Here is a 27,136-nt window from a genome sequence, read left to right on the forward strand (position 1 = left end):
TATATTGTTCTTAGAAATTGCACCGTTTTCATATTCAATATTCAATCGAATTCCTTTCTAATTTGTATCTCCATAAATTTATCCCTGTCCGGTTTATTTTCAAGAACGATCAGTATATATGCATATATACGTCATACGCATTTAAGTCTCGTTTGTGAATTTTTCGTTTTATTTTCATAGTAATCTTCGCATGAGTTTCTTAAATATTTTTATTCTAACCGAACCGACTTGTTTTCGTTTTGTTTTTTTGAAATTGATAACTGAAAGAGGAGACTAATATGTACCTTAAAATAACGTTGGTCATTTGCATATATATTGTTTGAAAGTTGAATGTTATAAATAAATATAAACAATTATGTAATTTTCCAATTATTTGTGAAAAAATAATTTACTAGTTATCCCTAAAGAATGGCTTAAGATTGAAAGACATAAATAAAGTATACATATAATTGTCTTTCTCAACATTTTCTATGCAAAGTGATTTTAAGATATTTTACGTTTGCAGAGATATATTGTGTATTGTACGTTAAGAAACGAGAAAATTAATTGAGTATCCTCGATTTGCGGTTAATTTGGAAAAAAATTAGATTCTATGTATTAGTTTTGATCAGCTATTGTAACAGTTATTAATCGATCTTGCTTGAATTATCGATTATAACCTTATGACAAATCTCTAACATTACATACGTTAAATAGTTCTTAAATATTCAGTTAAAAATATATTTAGATATAATGAAATTGCAAGATTCATTTAAATACGTTGGAGCATTTCATTTTTTTCCTCAATACAATAATACAATTCTTAAGTAAACCTTCTTCGCAAGAGGTCATTTAAAGTATCAACAGTTCACGTCTGTACGAAGGAAAGCGAAGCTGCCTTTTTTGACACATATCAGCTGATGCATCAATACACTGATACCATTATAAAAAACATTTGTCAGGCATTCGTATACCGGATTTATGGTTTTCTTTCTAAAAATACTGTTCTTTTTAACGCAAGCAACATATATTACAGTACATATAGCATATGCTCTTTCTCTTTTTTTCCCTTTAAATGTTTCTTTTTTCATCTGATCTTCAGCAACAAGATGTATCCTAACCTTATATTATGCCATACAAAGTAATTATCACTTCAGGAAAGACCTATGCAAAGTTTTTCAGTGTATAACCTTCGTAAAGATTTATTGAAAAGTTATACTGCTATAATGGTTTCATTTATATAAATGTTCTGAATAAATAATGTATTTCAAATATCTTCGATTAACGACTGGTAGAGCTTTAACATGTACAAAAAGAAGTCTATTGTATAGTACCAATTATAGAACATTTTCGATTCAATGTAAAAAACTTGAAAGAAGATGGCAGGGTTTGAAATTTCAAATATCAAATTTTCATACAACTCAAAGATTAAATTGTCCTGCACCATTAATTCTGTGCTTTGGATCATGCTGTTGTGGTCATTTTGTAAGAAAATGGTGGTTGAAACAAACTATAGAACAACAGCAAAAATATATAAGGTGGTTTAACCGAAGGAAATATACTATTTATGGTATACTATCTGTCACTTATAAGTATTTAAAATAACATAAGAAATATATGTTATATGTATTTCTAGGTTCTTTGGGATTTCTATCTTTCATTTTATTTGTTTATTGCTTGACACATTTGAAGGAAGATCCAATAAGAAAGAAACTACGTTTAATTTTAGTTGATCAAGCTCAACAAATTGAAAGTTCTAAAATTTTATTTCAAGTATGTACTTAAACAAATATTTGGGTGAACTGAAAGTAATGGCAGTATTTCACATAGTCACAAATTTATATAGGTAATAGTGCAAAATCAGAAAAACGTGGTACCATTACATGATCCCAAATATAAAATAATTGCCACAGCACTAAAGCGGTTGATGAACTCTAATAAAAATTTATTTAAAGACACTGATTGGACTATTACTATAATCCATCGTATATTTGATAATATAGCATCATTTCCTAATGTTATAATCTTACCAGTATGTAGATCATCTACATATATAAAAAAGTGAAATAAAATTTTACTCTACATAATAAAAATTACATTTTATTTTAAATGTTTTAGGATAGAAATATCATTGTAATTATTGACATCTTCAACTTTATTAAAAGCAATGATCAACTAACATTTATTTTAGCCCATGAAATATCACATAATATGCTTCTTCATACAGTGAGTTATAATTATTTTGTAAATGACGTTTTTAATATTTCATAATTAATATTTCATAAAAGAAGAAAATGCTAATCCAGGAAATAATAATTAATGATAATATAATTGTTTCTAGTCAGAAATACTGTCTTTTGGAGTGATAAATTACGTTGCAACTATTGTATTTTCATTTCTAATTTGGGTATTTTATGAAAGTAGAGCAGCAGCTACACTTTGTTTAACTATGTATATATTGTTTGGTGCCATTTTTTCTTGGTACAAAAGAAAATCTGAAACTGAGGCTGATGAAGTTGGACTTGAATTAGCTGCAAAAGTGTGCAATTTTTATTTAATATAGCTTTAGAATTTTGATAACTTGCAATTAGTCCTAATAATGTTTCTTATGTTTTTAGAGTTGTATTGACCCTAGAGAAGTTTTAGTATTCTGGGAGATGATGAAAAAATTTGAAGAGCTTACACATCAGGATAAATTTCAAATACCATTATTTATGAATCACCCTACTTTAGATAAGAGAGAAAAGAGAACTATCCAACTAATGCCTGCAGCTTTGGAATTAAGGGAACAATCCAAAGTATACTTACAATCTTTGATTATTTAAAAGTATAAATGTCACATTAGAAATATATAAGTTGTGAATATGTTTTATATATGTAGTGTCCTAAATTACCAGCGAAGGACCCACGAGATCGTTTACCATATTACATGAAGGATATCGAAAAACACATGCTAAAAAATTCAAAAATTTTAGGTATGCGATTTTAAATGCAGCTACAGATTCTTTTTATATATCCTTGTAATACGACGATGAGTTTGATGAAATAAATGATTCATTAGTCACAGTTAAATTGTATTATGATGACACATATCTCAACGATTGTATTATCATTTGTCTTCCTGTGCTTGAATAAAAATTTGCGATAGTTTTATACTTTTTTCCGACGAGCACGTAAAGTTTGAATTCGCCACGATGGTTTACAGAATATTTGTTATAGAAATATTCCTCTTGTTCGTTGGAACAGTGTATGGATATAATATAGACATAGATTTTCCTATTATTTATTCTTATAACGTTAATAATTATTTCGGTTACACTGTACGTTTATACTACGAACCGGACACTGATACACCCTGGTAACGTATATTATTCCTTGTATGTGAAATATCGATCAATTTGTTCTCTTAGATCGTATTTAATTTTTATATAATAATTACGAAAGGTTGATAGTTGGAGCACCGAAAGGAAATTATTCCTCGCCTTCTATACAGAGATTTCCGTACCTGATCGAACCTGGTGTCGTGTTCCGGTGTGCGATTAAAAATAGCAAATGTCAAATAATCAAGCCAGAAAAGATTGAGAACGAAAAAGGATACGAAACGCGGTTCGCAATGAACATACTTATACGGAAACAATTTGGTTGGTTTGGGAGTGCCATTTCTGTAGACGAAATAAATGGGATTCTGACAGTAAGTGGAATGTTAATAACAATTTCGTGATATTAAATACAATTTTTAATGACATTTTAATCATAGGTGTGCGCACCGCGGACAATTGTAGTGATTTCAAAACCATTCACAAATATTAATTTCGAAACTTTGCAAGGCATGTGTTACAGTGGGAAAGTTTCTTCGGACGTGTTGTCAATCGAAGACAAGAATCTTATGTCCTATAGTATGTAATTAATTATTAAAATTATGATTAATATTATAACGTATGTATTAAATAATTATATCATTTCGATCGATTAGGTTTCGATTCGAAATTTTGGTACAATCCGCTTCATGGCTTTTCTGTCCATTATGCTTCAATGAAGGTATATAAATATTACTTTTGACTGTTATATTCTTTTATATCATATAGTAACGTTTTTATAATAAAATCTAGCAAACCAAAGGCAACGAAGGCAAAAAAGAGAGAAAAATAAATCGCATCGTAGGGAAGCCAAAACACGAAGATTATGGCACCGTGGATGTAGTATATTTAAATGAAACGATGTCCATAGAGTTGTCGTTTCTTGACAATTTATCTCAGTTTGGTATGCCCTTTATACCGACAAACTTATTTTTATGATTAGTATGCAACGATATACATTTACAGGATACAGCGTTGAATCTGGTTACTTCTTCAAAAAAGATCAATTACTCTTCGCCAGTGGAGCTCCCGGGTGGCACTATGTTGGCACGGTAATTAACAATATCTCGAAATTATATCAAATTAAAGATTTTCGATGAACAATTTCTTTCTCTAGGTAATAATAGTCAACCCGGAGTCGCGTGAGTTCGTTACAAAGCTAGATGGAACTCATATTGGCGAATTTTTTGGAGCCAGTTTGGCCGTAGGGGATTTAAACAATGACGGTTTAGATGATCTTCTAATTGGAGCACCTCTTTGGGGAGAAGATAACGGCAGAGTCTATGTATTTGTCGGTACATCCAAAGTAAGAAGTATTTCGCGCTGAAAATATATTGTCTCGCAGTATATCGTACTGCATAGTGCAGAGCTCTGGCGTAGGTACTTTATGTATTTCTTGCAGGGACAATTTGAAATGACTCAAATATTATACGGGACCGCAGAAGGAGGTCATTTTGGATATGCCATAGCTAGCGGTGATTTGGATGCCGATGGATTCGATGGTAATCCGAATCCATTTATATCAAATGGCGTAGGTTTTTATAGAATTTGTTTTCTTATTGCAATAGATATTATTGTGGGATCACCTTGGGAGAATGACGGCGTGATCTATGTATTTAACGGCGGTTCAGATTATCTGGAAGTGTCGGAGCGAATCGAAGCTGCAAAATTTTTACGGCGTCCTTCGCAGAAAATACAGAGATTTGGATTTTCAATATCGAAACCGGTTGATATCGATGCAAATGGGTTGGTAAAACTCACCATGCGATATTTAAATCTATTTGATCAGTACCCGGTCCAATAATCTTCTACGCGCAGATATTTGGATATCGCAGTTGGAGCATACAAATCAGGACACGCTATAATACTACGTAGTAAACCAGTAACAAAAACACAACTTTTAATTGAGACTGTACCTAATACTTTACAAAGAGACGCTAGGCAATTCTTAGTTAAAATATGCCCGCTATACTTTGTACGTAATGTACGTTATAATAGTGAGCAAGGTACATGTATGTAATTATGTAAATCTTTACATACGGTTAAAGCTGTTTATATTTTTCAGTGAATCATAATTCATTTCTAGCTATAAAATCTAAGGTTACAGTTACTATAGACGAACGTTACCAGCGAACTCAACAAACAATTTTGGAGTTGAAATCTTCTAACTTGACGTCAAATGTTTGCCTATCTGCTCAAGTTAATATTTCGGTAATATTAAACATATTTTTGTGTCAATTTTATATCAACTTATGGTTTATTTAATATGATATTTCCTAGAGAAACATACGAGATTTTATCGAGCCGATTAGTATTTTTGCGAAACATGATTTTTTATATGATAATACGTCGAGTAATTTTTGCAAATACTGTCTTGTTGAAAAGCGAAACAATAAATTACAAACTGCTCAAGCTTTCCTTCCTTTCAACATCGGTTGTGGAGAAGATAAAGTTTGTAATTCTAATATATCCGCTACTGCAAAATTTTATAATATACAATACAACGATACGTGGGTTATTGGTTCGAGCGATATAAGTTTAGAAATCAGTTTGAAAAACTATGGAGAACCTGCGTACCTTACCATACTTGAGTTCACATTACCTGAGAGAATAATGTTACGTAGCATTTTACCCTTTTGTCAAGAAGATAACTCGAAAGAAAATTTGATAGTAATCTGTGATACGGGAAACCCCATTTGGAACGGAGAAGAGGTACTTTGAACATTTTCTTACAAATCGTATTGCTAATGTATGATAATAAAAATTTATGCTTTTTTTTTATAGAGAAGTGTTAAATTAAACTTGGATATGAGACACTTAATTAATGGATCGCTGTATGACCATAATAAATTATATTTTTACGCAATCATAAAAACTCGTAGTATAAATCATGGAACGACGAATATAAGCAAAACTCTTAATTTAGTAAACGAGGTTTCTCTATCTCTGCATGGGTTCGTATTATTTAGATATATTTGTCTTGTAGCAAACAATACATTTGTTTTGACTAATATTATTTTTCAGGAAAGCAAATGAAGAAGCCTACTATTTAACTACTTTAAACGAAAGTTCTTCAAATATTACTTTTCAACATACTTATCAAGTGTATAAACTTGGAGCATCGCCTATAGAAGATGCACAACTTGCTATTAAAGTGCCATTAGCTACTGAAGACTCAACAACTTTGATATACATGTACAAACCTCAAGTAAGAATCTATGGACTCTCTTTCTTGTAGATATAAATTGTCGATGAAATATGTTTTTAGCTATACATATCAGGGGAACTTTTTGAATGCTCTTCCGAGAGTATTTTAGTGGATAGTCAATTAGGTGAAGTTCAAGAGGAATCATTCTTAGATAAATTTGATATACACAAAAGAAACGTAGAGGCTTCAGCCGTATACCTAAGTGACGCGAAGAATGTTCAAACTTCAGAAACGTTGAACAAAAATTTGACAGATAATATTATTTATATAAATTGTTCAACACCTGACATAGTTTGTACGACCATCGTATGCAGTTTAAATACGCTGAAAACGTTACAAGATGTTGGAAAGTTGGTGATTAAATTTTTATTAAATGTCGATAAATTTAAAGGTAATCACTTATATTACTTCTTCATACATATATTATAACATACGGTTACATGTTTCATTCGTTTACGCTTTTTTCGATATCTTAAGCCAACTTTAGGAATAAAAGAGCCGTTGTCAAATTTACCACCGAGGTGAACGTAGAAATCATAAAACCAGATGAAAGGCTAGATATCAATGGAACCCGGTAAATATATTTTACATTTTATTACATATTTTCTAAGTACTTGTATCTATATATTATCTGAAATAATTTAAAAATGATTAAAAATAGTTCCACAATAGAAGTTATGACAATGTTCTATTACACTCCAAAAATGGAAAAGCTACAGCTATGGATTATTATCGTTTCTGTTTTGCTGGGGCTGTTATTATTATGCATTTGTGTCGCAATTTTAAACATGGTAAGATATCTTTTTATTGAACGTGATTATAACATGTTTTATTTAATAACATTTTTCAGTTAGGTTTCTTTAAACGGAAAGGAAAACAGGACTTAACGAAACAAGAAATTGATGAAGTAAGTATTCTATGGCATCCTATGATTTTAGAAGTAAAAATTAATTAACATCTTATTCGTAAGTGATAGAAAGCGGGATCTTGGCGGTGATTGAACCTGAAAATACGTGATATTTAGTGGACGGGAAGTACTTAAAAAATATCAAATACTTCACATTTATTCTGTAAAAACCAAATTTTATTTAATAAATTTCTAATTCTTATTTACATTACATTTATTGCCTCCGATGAAAAACGCTTATATATTATGTATACAAATATCTACTTTTATTAATTACAAGTTACATATTTCCATCTTGTATGTTATGTTCAAGTACCCTAATCTGACAAGTATACATAATGTAAAAATGTATCTTGAACATATACATTAATCAGTTATTTACATATTTTGTTTAATTAAAGATGAAGTTATAAACGCAATAGTTCGCAATGAAATAACAATAATATTCCCTACTGAATCAATCGATCTATTACTACATATGTGATGTATATGATAATAAAAATATCTTTTTCACATTTTTTGAGTTTCCCTATTTCCTTTTCTACATTTCCTCTCGCTTCCTTTTTGAATGACATTCTTTCTATATAGCAAAAGAAAAAATATTTGATAACGACTAGCAGTACATTGGAACAAATATTTTTCCCGAAGAACTTGCAGTACTGCTACAAATATTCTATCATTTTAATAAGATCTGTACAGAATGTGAGCATAAATTATACTCTCGGTAATATATCAATCATGCTTATTTTATATAATTGTACTAATAATTCTATGTCGTAGAATAATTCTTTCAAACAAACTGCGTTACATCGAATACATTTTGTTCCATTCTTTAGTTTCGTTGTCATACCACTGCGATCAGTTTCATGTGCCAGTATGATTTACTATGTCTTTCAAAAAGACACAAAATTAAGAGCCGGTTATAGCTCCTGTCTGATCGACATCAATACGGCACAAAACTTTCTGTGGGTTCAGTCCACAGCAGTAACTGATACGGTCGAATGCAGTTCAGCCTTTTCAATGTCATGTTGTTTCTTAACATTGCACAAATATTGTGAGACTGTTTGTCGTAGCACATTTTGTTGCATATCGACAAGCTTCGACAAGAAAGATCAAACTTCCTTGTTAGAATTTCAGCTGATCCATCAGAACTATTGTTTTTCGTTCTTTCATCAGTGTCCTTCTTTTTCATTACAAAGGCAATTCGACCATTTTCAGAAATGAATAAATTAAATAGATTACATATCGTGAGGGCTAGTTCATCTCTATCCCCTGGATATGTGTAACATAATAGAGTGATATAGTTTTATTAAACGCGCGTTCTTTACGGATACCAACGAATAATTTATGCTCACGAACTGTAGCTAATCTTTGGATTTGCAGATTTGACAGAAACATATAATAATGGATATAGATACTAACAATGCATCTATATATAAATTTGCACAGATTCCGAAAGGTATAAAATTAACGCGGTACTTCAATTCCCAACAACTGATACAAACATTTCATGCTGGTTGATTCGTATCTCTTTTATTATCGATGTTAAATTCTTTTGCTAGAACTATTATTTTATCACAATAACTTTAATATCAAACTGATTAAAGAAATTCGCTACAGAGAGAATAGATTTTTTTCACGCTATGTGACAGATGTTTTCATTATTTAAATGTTCATAAAATTATGTAACATATTTATTATAAATACGAACAACCAGCATGATATGAAGTGAGATGTGATATAATCTTTCTAAGATTATACATTCATGACATTGTAGCCTTATTAAATTTAATGTAAACTAATCTATATCACATACATAATGATGCTCATTTCATTTGACAGTTTAATCAAAGAAAGGCACAAATAATTACATAGTATTATAAAATTGTCTATTTACAAACGTTAGAGTATTATCGCACACGTATTCTAGGATAGACCAAACGTATCAGATATAGATTACTTGAATCATAATATAAAATGTGCATCATTATATACATACGAAATATGATTCGTAATTGAACTAGCAGTGCGAGAAATCTAAGTATTATTTGTGTTTCTCATAATGAACACAATGCTCATGTTCGATATAATTCCAAAAGTGAATTACAATTGTATGTTGTAAATGATTATAAGAAATTAAAATCTGAAGTTTGGAATATTGTATTGCTGTATGAAACTTCAGACATACAAAAATGAAAGTCAAAATCAATTGTATCGCACACTAGTATCAACATCCCCTGAAATTTTTTAAAGCTAAAAATCATGACTAAATTTTAACTTACGAGAGACAACTACTCTTAAAATAAAAATAATATACATCTTGTATTCTTTAATGATAAAAGCATTATGCATTTCATTGACATAAAAAGAAGATTGCTATTAAATACAATACTTTGTGGAAAAAATTATTGGCTGTTTTCAGTATTTTACAACAATCTTCTTTTTATTCGCTATAAAGACAATAAACGCATAAGACTTTAAGCAGTAATTTCTTATAATTATAAAGTAAGAAAAAAAAGTCAATGTCCATTTGTAACACATAATGAATACGATTAAAATTAACTCCCTATTTTTGATGAGAAAAGAAAAAGAACTAATATCTAGGAAAACTGCACCTTTACACTGATTAAGATACAAATCTATCATGTACTGTAAAGACACATGCAGCAGAAAAGAATAACGAATAAAATTGAAATTTCTCTAAGTCTTACTTTTCCACGTATTATATTCTTATTTATTAAATGCTTCCGCTGGTACTTGTCCCCGCTTGTAAAATTCTTGAAACGCTGAGAGCGCATTGTCATAATTCCATGATACTTCTTGTAAACACTTTAAACTCCATTCCAAGTTCATGTTTGTTTGTTGGCTGAGCGTCATCGTCATTTGTTGTTTTACGTCTTCGGGCAACTGAACTGTTAATGATTCTTCATTGCCGCTAATTGAAGGAGTCTGTGATCCTGGATTTGGTATTTGCGCTTGTGGTTGACTACTCAATTGTTTTAATTGTGCGTCTGTCGGTTGACTGATATGTAATTGTTCATTTCGAATACAGTAACCATTTCCTTCCGGCACTATTATAAAGGTTCGATTAAAGTAACGAATATGCTGTTCTTTCTTGTCAAGCTCTTTGAACAGTCCAGTGACTGTAATCAACATTATTCCATCCTAGAAATATAAAGTTGCTGTATAACACAATGAATAGGTTGCACATTTCGTTTTTGTTTACAAAGAAATAAGATCTTACTGTTATCAGGTTGATGTCCATTGTGAATGTATTTAGATAATGCGAAGTTTGTGGCATTTGGGAAATAAATGAAACCACAGGCAAACGACCATGTTTTAATAACTTCTGTCTTCTGTTTGTATCGTTTGTTCTGTACAGGTTTCTATTGTCCATTAGGTTCTTGTTTTCCATTAGGTTTCTATTTTCCATTAGGTATCCATTTAATCTGTAATATCCCGTTTATTAGATTATTTATTTATTATTATTAAAATATATGTCGTTTATTTCTGAGTTAATCCGTATGCAGAAACTTACTTGTTAGTATAGTGAGGAGGATAAGACACAGTCATGCTAAAACACGCATGTTCGACATACGCATCTAGCAATGGTTGACGATTCTCACTATCAAATATGAGGAAGTATTGCTGTAGAAATTGACTAGCAATTTCTTGTGCTTTAGCATTTGCAACAAACATCCTCTGAGAAGGGGGTATTTTGTTTCCTTCGTCCACTACATCGAATAAGATTGGCTTCGGGAGATCCATACCATCCTTATAAAATATAAAAAGCAGTTATTTCTGATTTCATTCATTTTATGAAGTATAGTGATTGATAATACGATTATCGTTTATTACTTACCAGTCGCAGGAGTTTAGGAAACCTCCTCCGCACGTCGCTGTTGTCAGGACAGAAAAGCCGGAAGCCCGGAAGCTCCAAGTTAATCGTAATAACAGAAATATTTGCCTTATTAATGTAGGGGTTTAATGTAATGGAACGAATACAGGAATAATTTGGAATTTTTAAGAACTACTTACTTCATTTCAAATAATTTAAAAATATGATAGATATTCTAATAAATAAATAGGTTGATATTTTTAGTGTATATACTGTTAATTGTAGGTATTAATTAAAATTTGTAAACAGTATCAATTCAATTCAGATTTGGAAAATACATGATCGTGAAAGGGAAGATCGTATTGAACTACTACATTACCTGATGTAGTCATTTTGTCGAGATTTATACTTATTGCATATAGGATTCCCTGCCAATTTAAGCTCTTCCAACTTCAGATCTTTGATAATATCCAGTTGATTAATATCCTTTATCTACAAAACGTTAATTATATATTGAATCAATCACTATGATATAAACGATAAAATACTCATAGCTTATATCAGCTTAAATTACATACCCTGTTATCTCCAATATACAATATCTTTAACTTTAGAAATTTTCTATTCAGGATATTTAAATATTGGATTGTCTGCAACTTATTTCCATCCAAATTTAATGCCTCCAAATCTGGTATGTATTCTGATACAATGTCCAACACTGTTTTTAATATTGAAGGTTGGAATAATGCACAAAAGTAGTCAGAAACCAGATCTGTAACAATCAAAATTACTACAATATTCCGTACAAGAAATTTATGTGTAAAATATTACTTTAAATTTTTCTAACCTGGATCTCTGTGAAACCTTGACAAGTCTAGTGCATTTGTAGCATGCATATATCGTTTAGACATAGCTTGTTTCAATCTTTCTTTCAGCTTGGCATCAATTTCACATTGAGGAAACGGTGATTTGGAGACTCTTACTAATAATTTGTATCCATCAGTAGTTGTAATTTTACGATCACAATCAAGTAACGCAACGGCTATTTTCTCATCATCTACGTAAAAATTGGCTTCATTTCCAAAAACTCGGTACTGTTGACAAATTTTTATATTTTGTACAGAGTTCACACTTTGTAATTATTTTATTTGTAATTATATAATGTAATTGAAATGTTTCATATTTACCATTATTGGAAGAAAAGTTTCTGGTGCTATATAACTAAGAAGATTATTTATTATATAATCTTTATCATATTTCTGCCCATATGGTATCTGTAATCAAAAATGATTTTTATGATTAAAACTAAAACTAAACCGAACATTAAAATTTATTTCCTGATATACTTACAGTAATTTTATACCAATTGGTTTCTCCCATAGGAAATCGCTTAGGTCTAGGAACTAAACTAGTCCTATATCTTCTATGAGGCACAGGGCTATTTCTTCCACGTTGCGTCCTTCTATTTCTTCCTGTTATAATAACTTGCCGATTGTTATTATTATTATTGGAACTTGTTGCCATTTGTACATCTTCGTCTAAGCATGCTAATGTTAGACTTCTAGGCACATCCCTTGTTGGTCTTGCTTGTGTTTTGAATGATACTCTAGGCCTATTACCAAGGTAGGAACCTCTATCATTTCTGGGTACACGGTCATCGTGCCCTGTGTAAAGCAAAAAATTAATGTAGACGCGACCAATTTCACTTACGTTTATCACCTAAGAATAATGATGAAAAATATACCGAAATAGTGTTTATCATCAAAATTTCCAGGTCTTCCACCTCGGCCACCCCACTGCGATTTATTGGATTTTTTTGGCATCTTTTACAAATTCAGCAACACAAAACCACAAAAGATCAGAAACAAAGTGCAACGCCCATTGCAAGTTTCGATAGTTATAGAAACATTAAGGCATAAATAATTCTTTTGTGCACTTAATCAAATTATATATATTATATTTATAGCAACAACAATGATAATATGTTGGTAAAAATGGTAATAGTTCAACTGATTTTGCACTGTACTTGATCTGTACTTAAAGAGCAGAAATACACGGTGCTTCTGAACGTCTCCTGCACACGACTCAGCGTCACTACCAGAAAGCGGAAAGAAAATGGCGAGTCAGCAAGGAAGGTAGGGGGCTAGCAAGAAAGGTGGGGGGTCAGCAAGGATGGTACTTCCGGTCAATGGTAAAATCCAAAATATTAAAATGCAAGAATATTTTGTGCATCTGTTCAAATTACAGTTATGAATTACGATGAAAAGATAATTGTCATATAGTATGTAATTTTAGTACAAAGGAATCAGTTAATTTTTCTTAAATTTATGTCTATCTCGTTTGTCAGTATACGAGATCGTTGCGTGGCTGTTCAGGAATTCGGAGAATTTCAAGTTGGGTTGTTACCAATCAAATGCGGAAGCACTCTGCTTGTATCTGCAAAATTTGAAATTGAATTGTTTAATGAAATTAACAAGTCGCTTAGAAATGAGCAAAAACTTGAACGAAATAACCTTCAAAACAAATAATTATATTTTAATAACTTAATTACAACTTGAGAAAACTTTGAACTATAACAATTTTTGCGCTTTTAGGAAATGCATCTAGACTGAGTTCAGTGTTACAATTCTCCCTTATTTTTCAATCGTTATTTTCTCTGCTTATATATACGGATTATAAAATTGAAAAAAAGTATTCTATTTATTTATTATTTTATTATATACGGATTATAAAATTGAAAAAAAGTATTCTATTTATTTATTATTTTATTATTTATTAAACATAGTCCCTGCCTTTCGAATTTGGACGACTTCCGGTTTACATACATTCTTGCATTACTACATGAATCACCTTACAGTACACTCTTGCTACCTTGTGATATAAAAAAGTATTCTATTTAAGATCCAATATAAATTTGTGTAATATTTATGTAATAAAGATTGATTTTATTCATGTATATCATATAGCAAAGCGAGTGATTTGTCTTAGCGATGTATTATTCTATGGCAATAAAGGTAAGTATGAAAATTGGCGAATAATTATAATTATAATTGATAAATAATTTTGTTACATTTGTTACATACATTTTTGTTGCATTTAATCAATAAATTTGTTACTAAATTCTCTTTGTTCGTTATTTTGGCCACGTTGCTGCACAATTTATTTTTACCGTGCCAATATCTACACTAGGTGGAGCCACTTAACAGCGCACATATTCTACGGGTAGTTTCACGTGGATGGCGATATTAAGGTATATATTACAATCAGGTTCATATTTTACGTTGGTATTGGTAATAGATAATTAAACAGAAAATACTAGTGTTGGTAGTACTGAACAGTTTTGCACGCAATTTATAGCGCAGTATATATTTTGAAGTGAAAAATTAGATTATCGATATACTAATTTTTATTGTAAACATAATAGAGTATTGAGTATTAAACATAAAAAATGGTAAATAACATTTTATCTATAAAATATTACATTTCTTATAAAATATGTTAAACGCGTATTTAGGTTATGTTTTTAAATTTTGATATTGCAATGATTTTGTTTAACTTATACGCCAAAACATAAAGTTATTTTTCAACTTATTTGAAATGTACAGGGAAAAAATAAGAGGACGCGAAAAGTTGTTATGCAAAGATTTGCACAAATGAAAAGAATGATAAGCCTGACAGATTCAAGAATGTAAGTCAATTTTATTATCAGTCACAAAGTAAAAAAGTGTTACTATGTAGAACCACCTACACAATGCATATTTACGATTTGTAGAAAACCAGAGCATCGTGCACCACCAAGAAAAGTTAAAAAAGAAAATCCAACTGAAATTAAAATAACAGAAGCGTAAGTATTCTTGTATGTGCTGTAATATTTTTATAATATTAGATTATAAAATTATACCATTATGATGTTATTATAGTCCCCAGCAGTCCTCTGCATTGTTTTTCCAATATAACACACAACTAGGACCTCCTTATCATATTTTGGTAGATACAAATTTTATAAATTTCTCTATTAAAAATAAATTAGATATCATAGAAAATATGATGGAATGCCTTTATGCTAAATGCATTCCATATATAACGGATTGTGTGTTGGGTGAAATGGAAAAATTGGGCCAAAAGTATAAAATAGCTTTAAGGATTATGAAAGATCCTAGATTTGAAAGGTTAAACTGTATGCACAAAGGCACGTATGCGGATGACTGTATCGTCAATAGAGTAACTCAAGTGAGTATAATTTGTTCCAAAATCAAAGGTCTACCTAACAGTACTTATAATTTATAGTAATTATAATACTGCAATTTTTTAGCATAAATGCTACATTGTGGCAACTAACGACAAAGATCTAAAGAGGAGAATACGAAAAATACCTGGTGTACCTATAATGTACGTTGCTCAGCATAGATACACCATAGAAAGAATGCCGGATGCGTATGGAGCACCTAAAAAATAAACACACTTTTTTTATTGTATAAATTTATGTAATAAATCTTGTACATCTTACTCTCTAATAATCTTCATTAACGAATAAATCGTTGACGAAACGATTTCTTTACATAAAAAAGAAATTTCTTCCCTGCTTTTCTTTATTGCTTTTTTCTCTTCCATTCGAAGGTAGTCCAGAAGCGACCGACAATCGACACATTTTGTGCGGTTGTCCAACGGTCGAAGATAAACAGAAGAGAACATGTTACAGTTATTGTTCGGTGAAACAATGAAGCTGTTGCATGTAACGCCCACGTGACACACCGCAACTCGATAGAATTTTACTGTTTTGTGAATGATGCTGCCCCGTATATGGTAGCAACGCGAAATAATGTTAGACAAGTGGGCGCAAAAGACCATTTCGAGTGAGGAACGATCTGCGGTAAATTTACACGGGCGTGACTCGCAAAATAAGTTGTTAAGAAGTTTGCAACTATCCACTTTCGCACTCGGCCAAGATATCGCGATTCGGCAAAGACCGTGTTGGCGATCGTAACGCTTATCTACGCGGAAAGCGATCACATTTCTGGTCGAATCGTAGCTTTCTCGACGAAGATCCATCGTGTACCATCGCGGATCTACCGATAAGATTTACGAAGTACGCTTTGGTGGATGCGCGTTACCGTGATCAAGCGATCTATCTTGTACAATTATATTGGTAAATCGGCCTGCAGGAAAGTACGTTCCCTACGTGTGTTCGGAAAATGATACCAAGTTGAGATACTTGCAAGATAAGAATACCTAATATACCGGTTGTTGAGGGCCGCGGATGATTTAACGTCGAACGGAAGATTTCAAGAATAACGGCGATTATTTCGCTTTCTATTAAATTTATCACGTTCATTTATGGGAAGCGTGTCGCGGATAAATCACCCTTTGTGCCGAGATTAGTTATTCCTACCGCGAGTCATCTTGGCTGACTTTTCACAGTTATTACTACTTGTTTACCGCGACTTCTACTTCCATTCAAAACTCGCATCCAATTAATCAAAGTTACGTTCGAGAAAATCGTTTTTAACGTTGCAGTTCTTCTCACACTAACGCGATCGCGATACGGTTCAAGCGACCAGATGAATTGTAAAACTGGTCGTATCACACAGAGCTCGTATCGTATCGTCTGGATAAATGTCAGGATCTTTTGTCGTCTTTCGGACCGTAACCTTTCGAATATCATGGACCAACAAATGGCATATGCATGCACGTTGTCGTACCGCTCAACATCGGATATCAAGCACGCGGATACCGGCGGCATCCTGCCGCGCCCTCCTTCGCGACGAATACTTGTCGTTAACCTTTGCCAATCAGGAAGTTGATATCATAAAACCGACACGTTGTCGAGCGTCACTTTATAAAAATCAAGCAAAAGATCAATTTCCGACGGATAGCTTCCGTTTGAAACGCCTCGACCAGATCCATTCGGATAAAAAGATCCTTAAAACGTTCATAGTCGAGACAGTTGGGAGGCAAAACTTTGAGACTCCTAATTTCCCGTGGCATTCCATCCCGCGCGCCTAGTAGGTATGTGCATACTTTCCGTTCTTGCTAGATAACGATTTCTCAAACGTTCCCCGGACCGTCCGTACACGGGTTTAATCTTATCCACGCGACGCTGTGTTCAGGATCCTACGTTACGTCGTGAAAAAAGGGAAGAGGAGAGAGAAAAGAAGAGAGAAAGAGAGGAAGAAAGGAAGGAAGTGGCGGTGGGCGCATACGCGTAAATCGGGTTAGCTATCGATACGGTAATCGGCACGTACGGTCGGTAGAGGGAGGAGGAGGAGTCGCTGGTGTCCATATAGCGGCCGGTACCCAGTAAACTAGATTAAAGGAAAACAGCGAAGAGAATCTAGTCGCGCGTGTAGCTCGCGCGGCCGTGCTCTCGATCGAGAGAAAAAAGAAGACGGAAGAGAGCCGAGAGGGAAGAGAGGTGGAAAGTTCGAGCGAAGCGTTCGATCGTGGTAACGGATTAGTTATAAAAGTGGCTACAGGGCCGCGGATATATATCTACGGCATCGTGGTTCTAGACCTCTCGTTCCACCGCCTCTCTTCCTCGCTACCCCACACCCTTGTCAACCTAACTGCCTCTTTCTCTCTCTTGTCCTCTTCTCTTCGTTCTTCTGCTACCCCTCCTCCCCCGCGCATTATTCATCTCGGTCGTCCTTTCCTCGTCCCTCCGATACGACGCAAGTTCCGTCTTCGTCCCTCGGCTAGCTCCATCTCTGTTTCACGGATAGCCGGTCTCTTTCCCTGGTTCGCCCGTAAGCGGTCCTCGTTGCGAACGCTTCTCAGCGGCGGCCATCTTGCATACCTGAGCCTCCGCATTGCTCGTTCCTCGAGGGCAAAAGGGAGAATATCTCAGCGCGAGACGACGCTGGGATGCGCGAGGATAGAGTCGAAGGTGGGAGGATAACGGCCGCGGGGACAGAGACGGGGAACGAGGGCGCTATGAGGGGCCCGGCCACCTTCCGCAGGAGAATAGAGGGGCAAGGAAAAGACACGTAGGGCCCAGGGTGGGAGGGAACGTGCACGCCGATGGTGGAACTAGCATGTCCCGATTGAAGAGAGAGAGAGAGAGAGAGAGAGAGAGAGAGCTCGACCGACGAACCTCGCATCGGACGAAGAAGGAACAAGGTAAGATGGAGACACTACCGGAACGGACAAAGATGCGACGAACCAAAGAGCCTAGATGGAGGAGGATAGAGGCAGAAGGGCCAAGAGAAGGAGAACCGCGAATGTTTCTCTAGACGAAGAGGGAAAACGCTATCGATGCTTGGTTAGACAAAGATGGTCTAAGTTCCAGAGAGATAAGGATGGAAACCGGTGTCTCGGAAAAGGAGGGTTCGCGAATGCTTTACTAGACGAAGAGGAAAAGCAACACCGATCGCTAGAAGGAAGGAGTTAGAGAGGGAGAGAGAGAGGGGGGGGGGAGAAAATGCGATGTAGATAGGTTGCCTGAGAAAATCGGAGAGAAAAGAAAGAGCATGCGGGCCCAGATGAGGCTTTTCTAAATACGTCTGAGAAAGAAGGTGGATCGAAGAGCAGTGGCAGGAGATGTGAGGGGGGGGGGAGGGACGAAAGAAAGAGAGATAAGCCGAGAGTACAGGAGACCAAGAGGGATAGAAAGTGTCGAGCTTGGAATAAGACGATGGATCAAAGAAGTTTGTACAAAGTCGAAACGGGAGGAAAGATATTGATAAAAGGGTGGCAAAGGAAGTGGAAGCGAGAGAGGAACACCGACAAAGAACGTTGGCGCGTGGAAGAGAGAGGAAACGCGAAAGACGGTGGCCGAAGAGAGAAAGAGAAAGCCGAAGGTTTCTTCGAAGAAAGAGAAAAAGTGATATCGATGGAAGGTGTGCGAGCGCGCGGCAAAGGAGCGGGGAGTGTAAACGGTGAGAGAGGAGAAACGGAGAAGGAAAGAGAGGGGAACGAAGGAAGAGCGAGAGAAACAGATGCATACATCGGGCCCGATGGATCGGAGAGGGACGGCGTCAGCAAGCTCGAAGAATGCTTCTCCTGGCAGCGGCGAGGTTCTGGGACCGTCTCGGTTCAGTCGAGTCAGGTCAGTCCTCGGGAAGGTGATATTCTTCGTCGTCGTACGTTCACGGGGCCTTACGTCGTCGCGTTTACGGCCCACGTTACTCCTTCTTTTCGCTCCTTTCGTGTACGTGTGCGCGTGTCTTTCTTTTTTACCCTTTCGTTTCGTTTCTCTTCTTCGTCTTTCGGTTATCTTCCCCCTGTAAGTTTCGCTGGTCGCGCACACTCGCGTCTTTTCGCCTCTAGCTCTCGCGTCTCTCGCTGTTTACCCCTCGATCTTTTTCATCCCGCTCCCCCCGTGAAACCAACGTTTCGCGAACGTGGACGCACGGGAGAAGCACGGTCGCGTGCGCGAGTGCGAAACTCATCGCGACACAAACTACGACTCTGATACGACGACGTTCGAGTTTCCACGAGCAAGTGTTCGCCAACCGCCGGTTGGCCGATCGATGGTCCGATCATAACGTGTAACGTTTGAAGAACGATCTCGTTACGACGTTGCACGTCGCACCGAGGAAAAGCGCACCGTGTCGTGCCGCCGGAACATCATCGTCATCCACGAGTCAGTGGTTATCGTTCACCAACGACGTGTTTGTTTTGTGCCGTTAGTGGTGGATGTGCTGCTGGGAATCAACTTTGGATGTTTGACTGTGCGAAGCAAAGGCTCGATATCGGAAAGTGATTCGATCTCTGATCCCATACGTACGTGACACGGGAACTTTGAGAAAGTGTCGTGTCGAGAGGAAAAGCCGATACAGAAGAGGGTGAAAAGCGGTGGGAACCGCGGAAAACGGAAAGATCGCGCGTGTCGGTGTATCGAGTGACACGGAGGAACGCGAGGGAGCAGCGACCGCGAACGTGGTCGGAAACCGTGGCGGCGTCGCGCGAAAAATCTTGATCCGACAACGATCCGCCACCGAACCACCTTACCCTGTTTACCGTGCGCGTATCACAGGGTGGATCGTTCAGATTTCGGAGAGGATCGAAAAGTTGGTGGTGGTGGTGGAGGTGGTGGTGGTGGTGGTGGTGGTAGTAGTGGTGGTGGTGATCGGTGGAAGGTGGAAAAGTATCGAGGATCGGAGGCGTGCAGCATCCGCAGACGCGTTTCGCGAGGCGCGGCTCTGCGGGTCAGTGCCCCCTCTGTCGGCTCGAGTCTCTCGTGTTCACTTGACTTTCCGCGGCAACGAGCAAAAAGGAGCGAATAAAAAAGAAAACGCCCACACCTTCGAGGCATCCTTAATCCGATTTCGAGCCGAGCCCGGTTAGAACGTAGCCCGGTTTCGAACGAAGAAGCCGAGAGAAGCTGAGAGACACGAACCTACGAACACGGATGAGCAAACGGATAGAAAGAAGGAAAGAAACGAATACATACAGAGAAAGATCGAAAGCATGGAATCCGTTAGCGATCGAAGCAACTGGTCGGCCGCTCGTTGACTCTCGGATCGTTTGGCCTCGTGGTTCGGTCGTGCCATGTCGAGCGTGCCAGCACCAACTACGTGAAGAAAACGTACAAGAGGGAAGATGAACGTGCGACCGACGATGAGGAAAAAGAACGAGAGGTAGTATCAAAGGAGCAGCGATACTTTTATGTCGTCGAACACGAGAGGAATTTAGGTAAGGAAGGGGGCGCGTTCGAAGGGACAGAAGAGATGATCATTCGAAGTTCGATGGTCCTAGCCCTGGTCCTGGCACTGTTGTCGGTGGACCAAAATGGCGGCCAACCCAACGGCCAGGAGAGACACGCGTCCGATTATTTTTCTCGCAAACTACCTCAAAGGGTGACGAGACTGGTGCCACGACGGTCACCGATGTTACCGCAGGACAGCGCGGCCGCGATGGGCCTGGCGATGCAGAGCAGAGCGGTCGATACCAGGGTTCAACTGGAGGTCAGGGAAGGCGAGCCAAAGGGGACCCTGGTAGGCCTGATACCGGTCAAGCCTGGCTTTACCTACAGGTTCAACGAGCCGCCGCAGGAATTCGTGCTGGATCCCGAAACCGGCAAGATCAGAACGGCCAAAGTCCTCGACAGGGAAGCGTTGAGCAGCGATAGGTTCGACCTGGTCGTGTTGTCCAGCCAGCCGACCTATCCGATCGAAGTGAGGATCCTCGTGCTGGATATCAACGACAACGATCCGGAATTTCCGGAGTCGAGTATAGCCGTGAGTTTCTCGGAATCGGCAGTGGTGGGGACGAAATTGTTGCTGGATGCTGCCACGGATAAGGATACGCTGGAGAACGGAGTGGTCGACGATTATTTCATCGTGAATGGGAACACCGATGGGAAATTTCGTTTGGAAGTGACCGGTAATCCGACCGGTGAAACGTCCTATCTGCATTTGGAAACGACGGGAAAATTGGATCGAGAACAGGTAGAATTTTATTCGTTGAACGTTTGCGCGAGGGACAGAGGCCGACCACCGAGGTTGGGTTATCTTTTGGTAAACGTGACCGTGTTGGACGTGAACGATAATCCGCCGATATTTCAGCAGAGCGACTACGTGGTCGCTTTAAACGAGAGTGCCCCGGTAGGAACCAAAGTGTTGACGGTTCACGCGACGGACAAAGATTCCGAGGACAATTCCAAGTTGACGTATTATTTACCGGATACCGAGAGACAGTTCACGATAGATCCGGAAACAGGCACCATAACGACGGTCGAGCCTTTGGATTGTCCGCAACAGAGTTGCACGATCGCGGCGCGTCTAGGAGACGGTTGTCCAAAGAGCTGCGTCATAACGGTCTTTGCTCGAGATCACGGCTCGCCGAGGCAGGATGGCCGGACCTACGTAACGGTGAATCTATTGGACGCGAACGATCACGATCCTGAAATAAAGTTCAGCTATTTCCCATCTACGCCGGGGTTCGCCACCGTCGACGAGAACGCCGCCAAGGATTCGATCGTGGCCGCAGTCGCGGTTATCGATAACGACGAGGGCCTGAACGGCGAGACCACCGTGGAAATTCGTGCTGGCAACGAATTGGGCCACTTCAGACTGGACAATACACCTAGTTTCGATATAGTTCGCGTGAACGGTCGATTGGACCGCGAGGAAATACCGAAATACAATCTGACCGTGGTGGCGACCGATAAAGGCACGCCGCCGCGATCGGCAACCGCCTACCTCGTGATCCACGTGAACGACGTTAACGACCACGAACCGGTCTTTCAACAGAGCGAATACTCCGCGGTGCTCTCGGAACTTTCGCCTACCGGCAGCTTCGTGGCTAGCATCTCCGCGACGGACGCCGATTCCGGATTGAACGCGAGAATTTATTACGATTTCGACTCGGGCAACGAGCAAGGTTGGTTCGCGATCGATCAGGACACCGGTCTGGTCACCACCGTGGCGACCCTCGACAGGGAGGTGCAAGGAAGCATAGAGTTGCACGTGTCCGCCAGAGACGGTGGTCCTAATCCCAAGTACGCTTCGACTCACCTCAAGGTCACGATTCTCGATGAGAACGACGAGGCGCCTAGATTCTCGCAGAACGTGGTTCGCGTTACGTTGTCGGAGAATACCCCGCCGCAGAGTCTCGTGGCCACGTTGACGGCGGTGGACAACGACCAAGGAACGAACGGTAGCGTCGCGTACAGCTTTCACTCGAGCGTGTCCAGGGACTATCCGAAAACGTTCGCCCTCGACGGACTGACCGGCCAATTGACCACGAAGGTGAACTTGGATCGCGAGACCACCGCCGAATATCAGATTCTGGTAATCGCCAAGGACCAAGGTACTCCGCCGCAATCGTCCACGGCGACGGTGATATTGACTCTAGAGGACGTCAACGACAATTCGCCGGTGTTTTATCCGTGGAGGTACCTGATGCCCATACCGGAGGACGCCCCGCCAGGAACATCGGTGGGCAAAGTGACGGCGACCGATGCCGATGCTCGGGAAAACGCTCAGGTCAGATACTCGCTGGAATCCGGTGGCGAGGGACTTTTTACAGTCGACGAGAGAACCGGTGAGATCACTCTTCAGGGTTCGTTGAGGGCGGCTCACAAGACCCTCTACGAATTGAACATATCGGCCAAAGACACCGGGGACAGAGTGGCTGGCAGAAACGCTCTGGTTGAGATCATTCGCGAGGAAGACTTGGAACACCTGGAGTTCGACACTTACAACGGTTACGAGTTCAGGATAGCCGAGGACAGAGGAGAATGCGGCGCGATGTCGAACGTGTTCGCTCGAGACGTGGGCACCGTACAGATTACGCAATACGACAGCTCCAAGATCTCGTATGCCATCGTGTTCGGCGATCCGAAGGGTAACTTTAAGATAGACGAGAGTACCGGCACGATCAGTACTTCCGGGTGTTTAGATCGGGAGCAGGTGGCTTACTACAGTCTGCAATTATCGGCCAGAGCCGGACTCGCTTACGGGCAAACGTCCGTAAATATCACGGTGCTGGACATTAACGACAACCCGCCGAGGTTTCCCAAGGGCGAGATCGGCGACGAGGTGCTTCTGAAGGAAAACGCGGCGGTAGGACAAGAGGTGTGCCTGGCTCGCGCCAGGGATCGCGATGCCAGCGCCAACGCGAGGATCGTCTATTCGTTGACTCACAATCCCGGAGGACAGTTCAGGGTCGCAGAAAATTCTGGCATTATTTATCTAGACAAGCCGATACGAGCTGCGCCGGGAACGGTACTGCACCTGGAGGTAACCGCCACGGATTCCGGAAATCAGCCGTTATCCGCCCAGCATCAAGTCAGGGTAACCATCGAAGACGTAAACGACCATACGCCGGTGTTCAAGCTGACCAGCTACGAGACGTCGCTACCGGAGTCCACACCGGTGAACGATAGATTTTTCTCCCTGACCGCTATCGACGTCGATCTCGGAGCTAACGGCCGGGTGTTGTACAGCATAACCGACGGAAATACCGAGGATCGGTTCGGAATATTCCCGGACGGCCAGTTATACGTGAAGAACGTTCTTGATCGCGAGGAGCTGGACTATTACGCGCTCGAGGTAACGGCCACCGATCAAGGTAGCCCGTCTAGAAGCTCGGTAGTACCGGTGGTCGTTCACATAATCGACGAAAATGACAACGCGCCGGAATTCACCAATTCGAGCTTCGTCCTCCACCTACGCGAGAACGAGCCACCGGACACGTTCGTCGGGAAATTATTGGCAACCGATCGAGACGTGGGTCGCAACGCCGACCTCGTCTTCTCCCTTCCAGCTAGTCAACAGGACTTCACCGTCGATCCCAGAAACGGTTTCATCAAGTCTCTTCGAGTGTTCGACAGGGAGCTGCTGGTAACCAATACCGGTAGCAGCTACATTACCTTGGAGGCTACCGTCACCGACAACGGAGTCAATCGACTTCGCGATCGAGTCAAGGTCGTCATCTACATCACCGACGTCAACGACAATATCCCTCAGTTTCAGAGGTTACCGTACAAGGTACAGGTAAACGAGGGTGCCGCGATCGGCACGCAACTGTTACGAGTGTATACCACGGATGCCGACGAAGGATTGAACGGGGATGTGTTTTACTCTCTGGAGGATGGAAATCAACACGGCCGGTTTGCCATAGACGAGGCGACCGGACAGATCTCTCTGACGAAGGAGTTGGACCGCGAGACTACGGACGCGTACGTGTTGACTGTAGTGGCGCACGACGCCGGCTTGGAAACTCGTCTGTCCTCGAGCACGACCGTTCACATCGAAGTGCTCGACGAGAACGATAACGTGCCCCTGTTCGTCGACGATAAATCAAGCATCTCCGTTCTCGAAACGACACCGACCAACACGGAACTACTTAGGTTCAAAGCCACGGATAACGATCTGGGACCGAACAGCGAGCTGGCCTTCGCCATATCCGCTGGCAACAGGAGGGACACCTTTTACATCGATCCTCTGACAGGGACGTTGTACTTGAGAAAGCCGCTGGATTATGAGGAGCTGGAAAAGTATACGCTGAACGTGACCTGCAGCGACGGCGGTCATCCGAGGTTGAGCTCCGTTACCACGTTGATCGTCGAGGTTATCGATGCCAACGACAATCCGCCGGTGTTCCCCAACACCGCGATAGCCAGACAAATTAGAGAGGGAATTCTGGTGCACACGCCGATAGTAACCATCACGGCGGAGGATCCCGACTCGAACGAGAACGGAGTGGTCACGTACTCTATCGCTAGTCAAGATCCGGAGGATCAGGTTCGAAGATTCGGTATAAATCCATCCACCGGTGTCATACACACCCTGTTGCCGATCGATCGCGAGGAAGTCGACACCTACAAGTTAGTGGTCGTGGCGACCGATAGCGCTCAACCAGCTAGCGCCAGGCTGTCCGCGGAAAAATTGGTCATCGTCATCGTCGAGGACATCAACGACAACGCGCCGATCTTTGTCAGCATGTCCGCCGTCGTGTTACCGCTCAAAGGAAATTACTATCAGTATCAAAAGGAGATTACGGTTACCCAGCTGGTCGCCAGAGATCTGGACTCCAGCACCAACGGTTTGGTCACCTACGAGTTGCTTAGATCGAGCATCAACTATCCGGACATGTTTCGAATCCATCGAAACACGGGCCACCTGACGATAAGACTGCCGCGATCGCTGAAGAGCAGCTTTGAGCGGGTCTCCAAGTATCAAGTAGGGATCCGCGCTACGGACGAGGCCGTTCAGGCGGAACGAAGATCCACGGAGACCTATTTGACCCTGATAGTGCCCGGGGAAGATGGGGACGATCAACCAATATGGGAGCACCGTGGCCAGATCGAGGGCAGCGTGTATGAGAACGAGCCGATCGGCACAAGCATTTTGAGAGTGAGTGCTCGCAGTCGTAGATCGAATATCGATCTCGAATACTACGTGACGAACGTGACTGCTGGTAGCGGCGGTCCGCAGGTCGACAGATTGTTCGACGTCGACACCAAGACAGGTATATTGTCGACGGCTGCCGCGCTGGACAGGGAAACAGGAATCCAGTGGTACGAGGTGGAGCTGTACGCCATCGGTGTTGGTGGTACCAGGCCCAGTACGACGTCCACCAAAGTAAGTTCACGTCTTTGATTGATCATCCCGGAGATATTAATGATCCGGTGCGTTCTGAAAGTCATTCGCCGCTTTTTGTCGAGCAGATTCGTCTTTCCCCTCGTGCAGCTTTCTTTCTCCCTTTCTCCGGGGTAGAGAACCGCGAGCCCACGATTCTAGCTCGTTCCTTTTTGCGTTTCGTCTTGCTTCACGCGGCGCGCACGTCGACGTGCTAAAAATTCCATCCGGTGCTCGCTCGAAACGATCCGTCCTGAGAAAGCGAGCGATAGCGACGACAGTAATGTGCGGTTTAACACGCGCGCAGTTTCCCTCTCGATTTTGGGGGGAGGCGGCAGTCGAAGAGAAAAACCGAAAGAAAGAGATAATCGTGAGAAACACGGGGATGCAATCGACGCGCAGCCAACCGTCCTGCAAGCTTGTTTATCACCGGCGGCTCGTTCATCACCGGTTAAACGCGACTGCATGGATTTATTAATCCACCGTCAGGGCGCGTTACGCGTACAGGCTTCTCGTCTTACGACACGATAGACACGGCGATTCGTCTGCTTGGGAATCGCGTTACGTAAGAGAATGATCTTAACGTAATTAGGGTCAACGATGGAGAGTCGCGGCTAAGAATCTGCAAGACGAGAGTATCGTCGAAAACAATACGTCGTCGAGAATGAGCGAGAAGGGAGGAATGAGGAGGAGGGAGACGACCGTAATAGCGGCTCGAGAGAACAGATCGGATTAATCGCGAGATGGTAGGAGAAATCGATATCGACTATGTACGTACTTACGTTCTTCCCTCGAGCTATTAGCCTTTGCGATCGGGTATTA

General features: G+C 39.9%; 5 protein-coding genes and 1 long non-coding RNA gene across 9 annotated transcripts in view; 4 read left to right on the forward strand and 2 right to left on the reverse strand.

Annotated features, from left to right (window-relative positions):
- The first annotated feature begins 5 nt into the window (after positions 1–5).
- LOC126869605 (metalloendopeptidase OMA1, mitochondrial-like) lies at positions 6–3,051 on the forward strand. The gene is made up of 7 exons (XM_050626401.1): positions 6–1,549; positions 1,616–1,752; positions 1,826–2,011; positions 2,098–2,205; positions 2,321–2,518; positions 2,598–2,777; positions 2,861–3,051. The coding sequence occupies exons 1-7, from the start codon at positions 1,240–1,242 to the stop codon at positions 2,966–2,968; spliced, it is 1,227 nt and encodes a 408-aa protein (XP_050482358.1). The 5' UTR covers positions 6–1,239; the 3' UTR covers positions 2,969–3,051.
- A 122-nt stretch (positions 3,052–3,173) lies between these two features.
- Positions 3,174–7,652, forward strand: LOC126869567 (integrin alpha-8-like). Of its 3 annotated transcripts, XM_050626314.1 has the most exons (19): positions 3,174–3,337; positions 3,424–3,670; positions 3,737–3,875; positions 3,953–4,017; positions 4,089–4,239; positions 4,302–4,387; positions 4,453–4,641; positions 4,738–4,837; positions 4,904–5,081; positions 5,154–5,347; positions 5,422–5,546; positions 5,616–6,047; positions 6,120–6,289; positions 6,360–6,543; positions 6,604–6,934; positions 7,021–7,117; positions 7,205–7,334; positions 7,394–7,450; positions 7,514–7,652. In XM_050626314.1, exons 1-19 carry the CDS (start codon positions 3,174–3,176, stop codon positions 7,514–7,516), a joined length of 3,042 nt encoding a protein of 1,013 aa, XP_050482271.1. In that variant the 3' UTR covers positions 7,517–7,652. The 3 variants fall into 3 exon arrangements, with proteins under 3 accessions (XP_050482271.1, XP_050482269.1, XP_050482270.1); XM_050626312.1 differs by having other exon boundaries at positions 7,394–7,652; XM_050626313.1 differs by having other exon boundaries at positions 5,154–5,341; positions 7,394–7,652.
- LOC126869582 (nuclear RNA export factor 1-like) lies at positions 7,606–13,409 on the reverse strand. Its single transcript, XM_050626357.1, has 10 exons — positions 13,033–13,409; positions 12,639–12,952; positions 12,476–12,562; positions 12,136–12,382; positions 11,867–12,060; positions 11,668–11,780; positions 11,313–11,349; positions 10,989–11,224; positions 10,695–10,899; positions 7,606–10,615 (listed from the first exon to the last, which is right to left on the reverse strand). Exons 1-10 carry the CDS (start codon positions 13,109–13,111, stop codon positions 10,181–10,183), a joined length of 1,947 nt encoding a protein of 648 aa, XP_050482314.1. The 5' UTR covers positions 13,112–13,409; the 3' UTR covers positions 7,606–10,180.
- Positions 13,410–13,797: 388 nt separating this feature from the next.
- Positions 13,798–14,496, reverse strand: LOC126869629 (uncharacterized). Its single transcript, XR_007690951.1, has 2 exons — positions 14,372–14,496; positions 13,798–14,288 (listed from the first exon to the last, which is right to left on the reverse strand). It is a non-coding gene; the product is annotated as an uncharacterized LOC126869629 (long non-coding RNA).
- Positions 14,497–14,500: 4 nt separating this feature from the next.
- Positions 14,501–15,794, forward strand: LOC126869619 (rRNA-processing protein FCF1 homolog). 2 transcript variants are annotated; one of them, XM_050626438.1, is made up of 5 exons: positions 14,501–14,538; positions 14,894–14,976; positions 15,061–15,132; positions 15,209–15,518; positions 15,601–15,794. In XM_050626438.1, exons 2-5 carry the CDS (start codon positions 14,924–14,926, stop codon positions 15,742–15,744), a joined length of 579 nt encoding a protein of 192 aa, XP_050482395.1. In that variant the 5' UTR covers positions 14,501–14,538; positions 14,894–14,923; the 3' UTR covers positions 15,745–15,794. The 2 variants fall into 2 exon arrangements, with proteins under 2 accessions (XP_050482395.1, XP_050482394.1); XM_050626437.1 differs by lacking the exon at positions 14,501–14,538 and adding an exon at positions 14,574–14,739.
- Positions 15,795–15,943: 149 nt separating this feature from the next.
- The window catches only part of LOC126869553 (cadherin-related tumor suppressor), a 69,776-nt gene continuing 58,583 nt past the window's right edge, over positions 15,944–27,136 (forward strand). Inside the window, exon 1 of the mRNA XM_050626238.1 lies at positions 15,944–26,317. Within this exon, the coding sequence (XP_050482195.1) occupies positions 20,957–26,317 (5,361 nt within the window). The 5' untranslated portion in view covers positions 15,944–20,956. The remainder of the gene's footprint in view (positions 26,318–27,136) is intronic.

Source organism: Bombus huntii, chromosome 9 (assembly GCF_024542735.1).
Source record: "Bombus huntii isolate Logan2020A chromosome 9, iyBomHunt1.1, whole genome shotgun sequence".
Lineage (NCBI taxonomy): Eukaryota > Metazoa > Arthropoda > Insecta > Hymenoptera > Apidae > Bombus > Bombus huntii.

Coding starts and splice junctions, on each gene's coding strand:
- LOC126869605 (XM_050626401.1), top strand. CDS start 1,240: ATGTATTTCAAATATCTTCGATTAACGACTGGTAGAGCTTTAACATGT. Junction 2,012..2,097: donor CTAATGTTATAATCTTACCA/GTATGTAGATCA, acceptor TAAATGTTTTAG/GATAGAAATATCATTGTAAT. Junction 2,778..2,860: donor AATTAAGGGAACAATCCAAA/GTATACTTACAA, acceptor TTATATATGTAG/TGTCCTAAATTACCAGCGAA.
- LOC126869567 (XM_050626312.1), top strand. CDS start 3,174: ATGGTTTACAGAATATTTGTTATAGAAATATTCCTCTTGTTCGTTGGA. Junction 4,642..4,737: donor TATTTGTCGGTACATCCAAA/GTAAGAAGTATT, acceptor TATTTCTTGCAG/GGACAATTTGAAATGACTCA. Junction 6,290..6,359: donor GTTTCTCTATCTCTGCATGG/GTTCGTATTATT, acceptor ATTATTTTTCAG/GAAAGCAAATGAAGAAGCCT.
- LOC126869582 (XM_050626357.1), bottom strand. CDS start 13,111: ATGCCAAAAAAATCCAATAAATCGCAGTGGGGTGGCCGAGGTGGAAGA. Junction 11,781..11,866: donor TGTATATTGGAGATAACAGG/GTATGTAATTTA, acceptor AACGTTTTGTAG/ATAAAGGATATTAATCAACT. Junction 10,900..10,988: donor CCTCCTCACTATACTAACAA/GTAAGTTTCTGC, acceptor GGGATATTACAG/ATTAAATGGATACCTAATGG.
- LOC126869619 (XM_050626437.1), top strand. Junction 14,977..15,060: donor AGCCTGACAGATTCAAGAAT/GTAAGTCAATTT, acceptor TACGATTTGTAG/AAAACCAGAGCATCGTGCAC. Junction 15,133..15,208: donor GAAATTAAAATAACAGAAGC/GTAAGTATTCTT, acceptor ATGTTATTATAG/TCCCCAGCAGTCCTCTGCAT.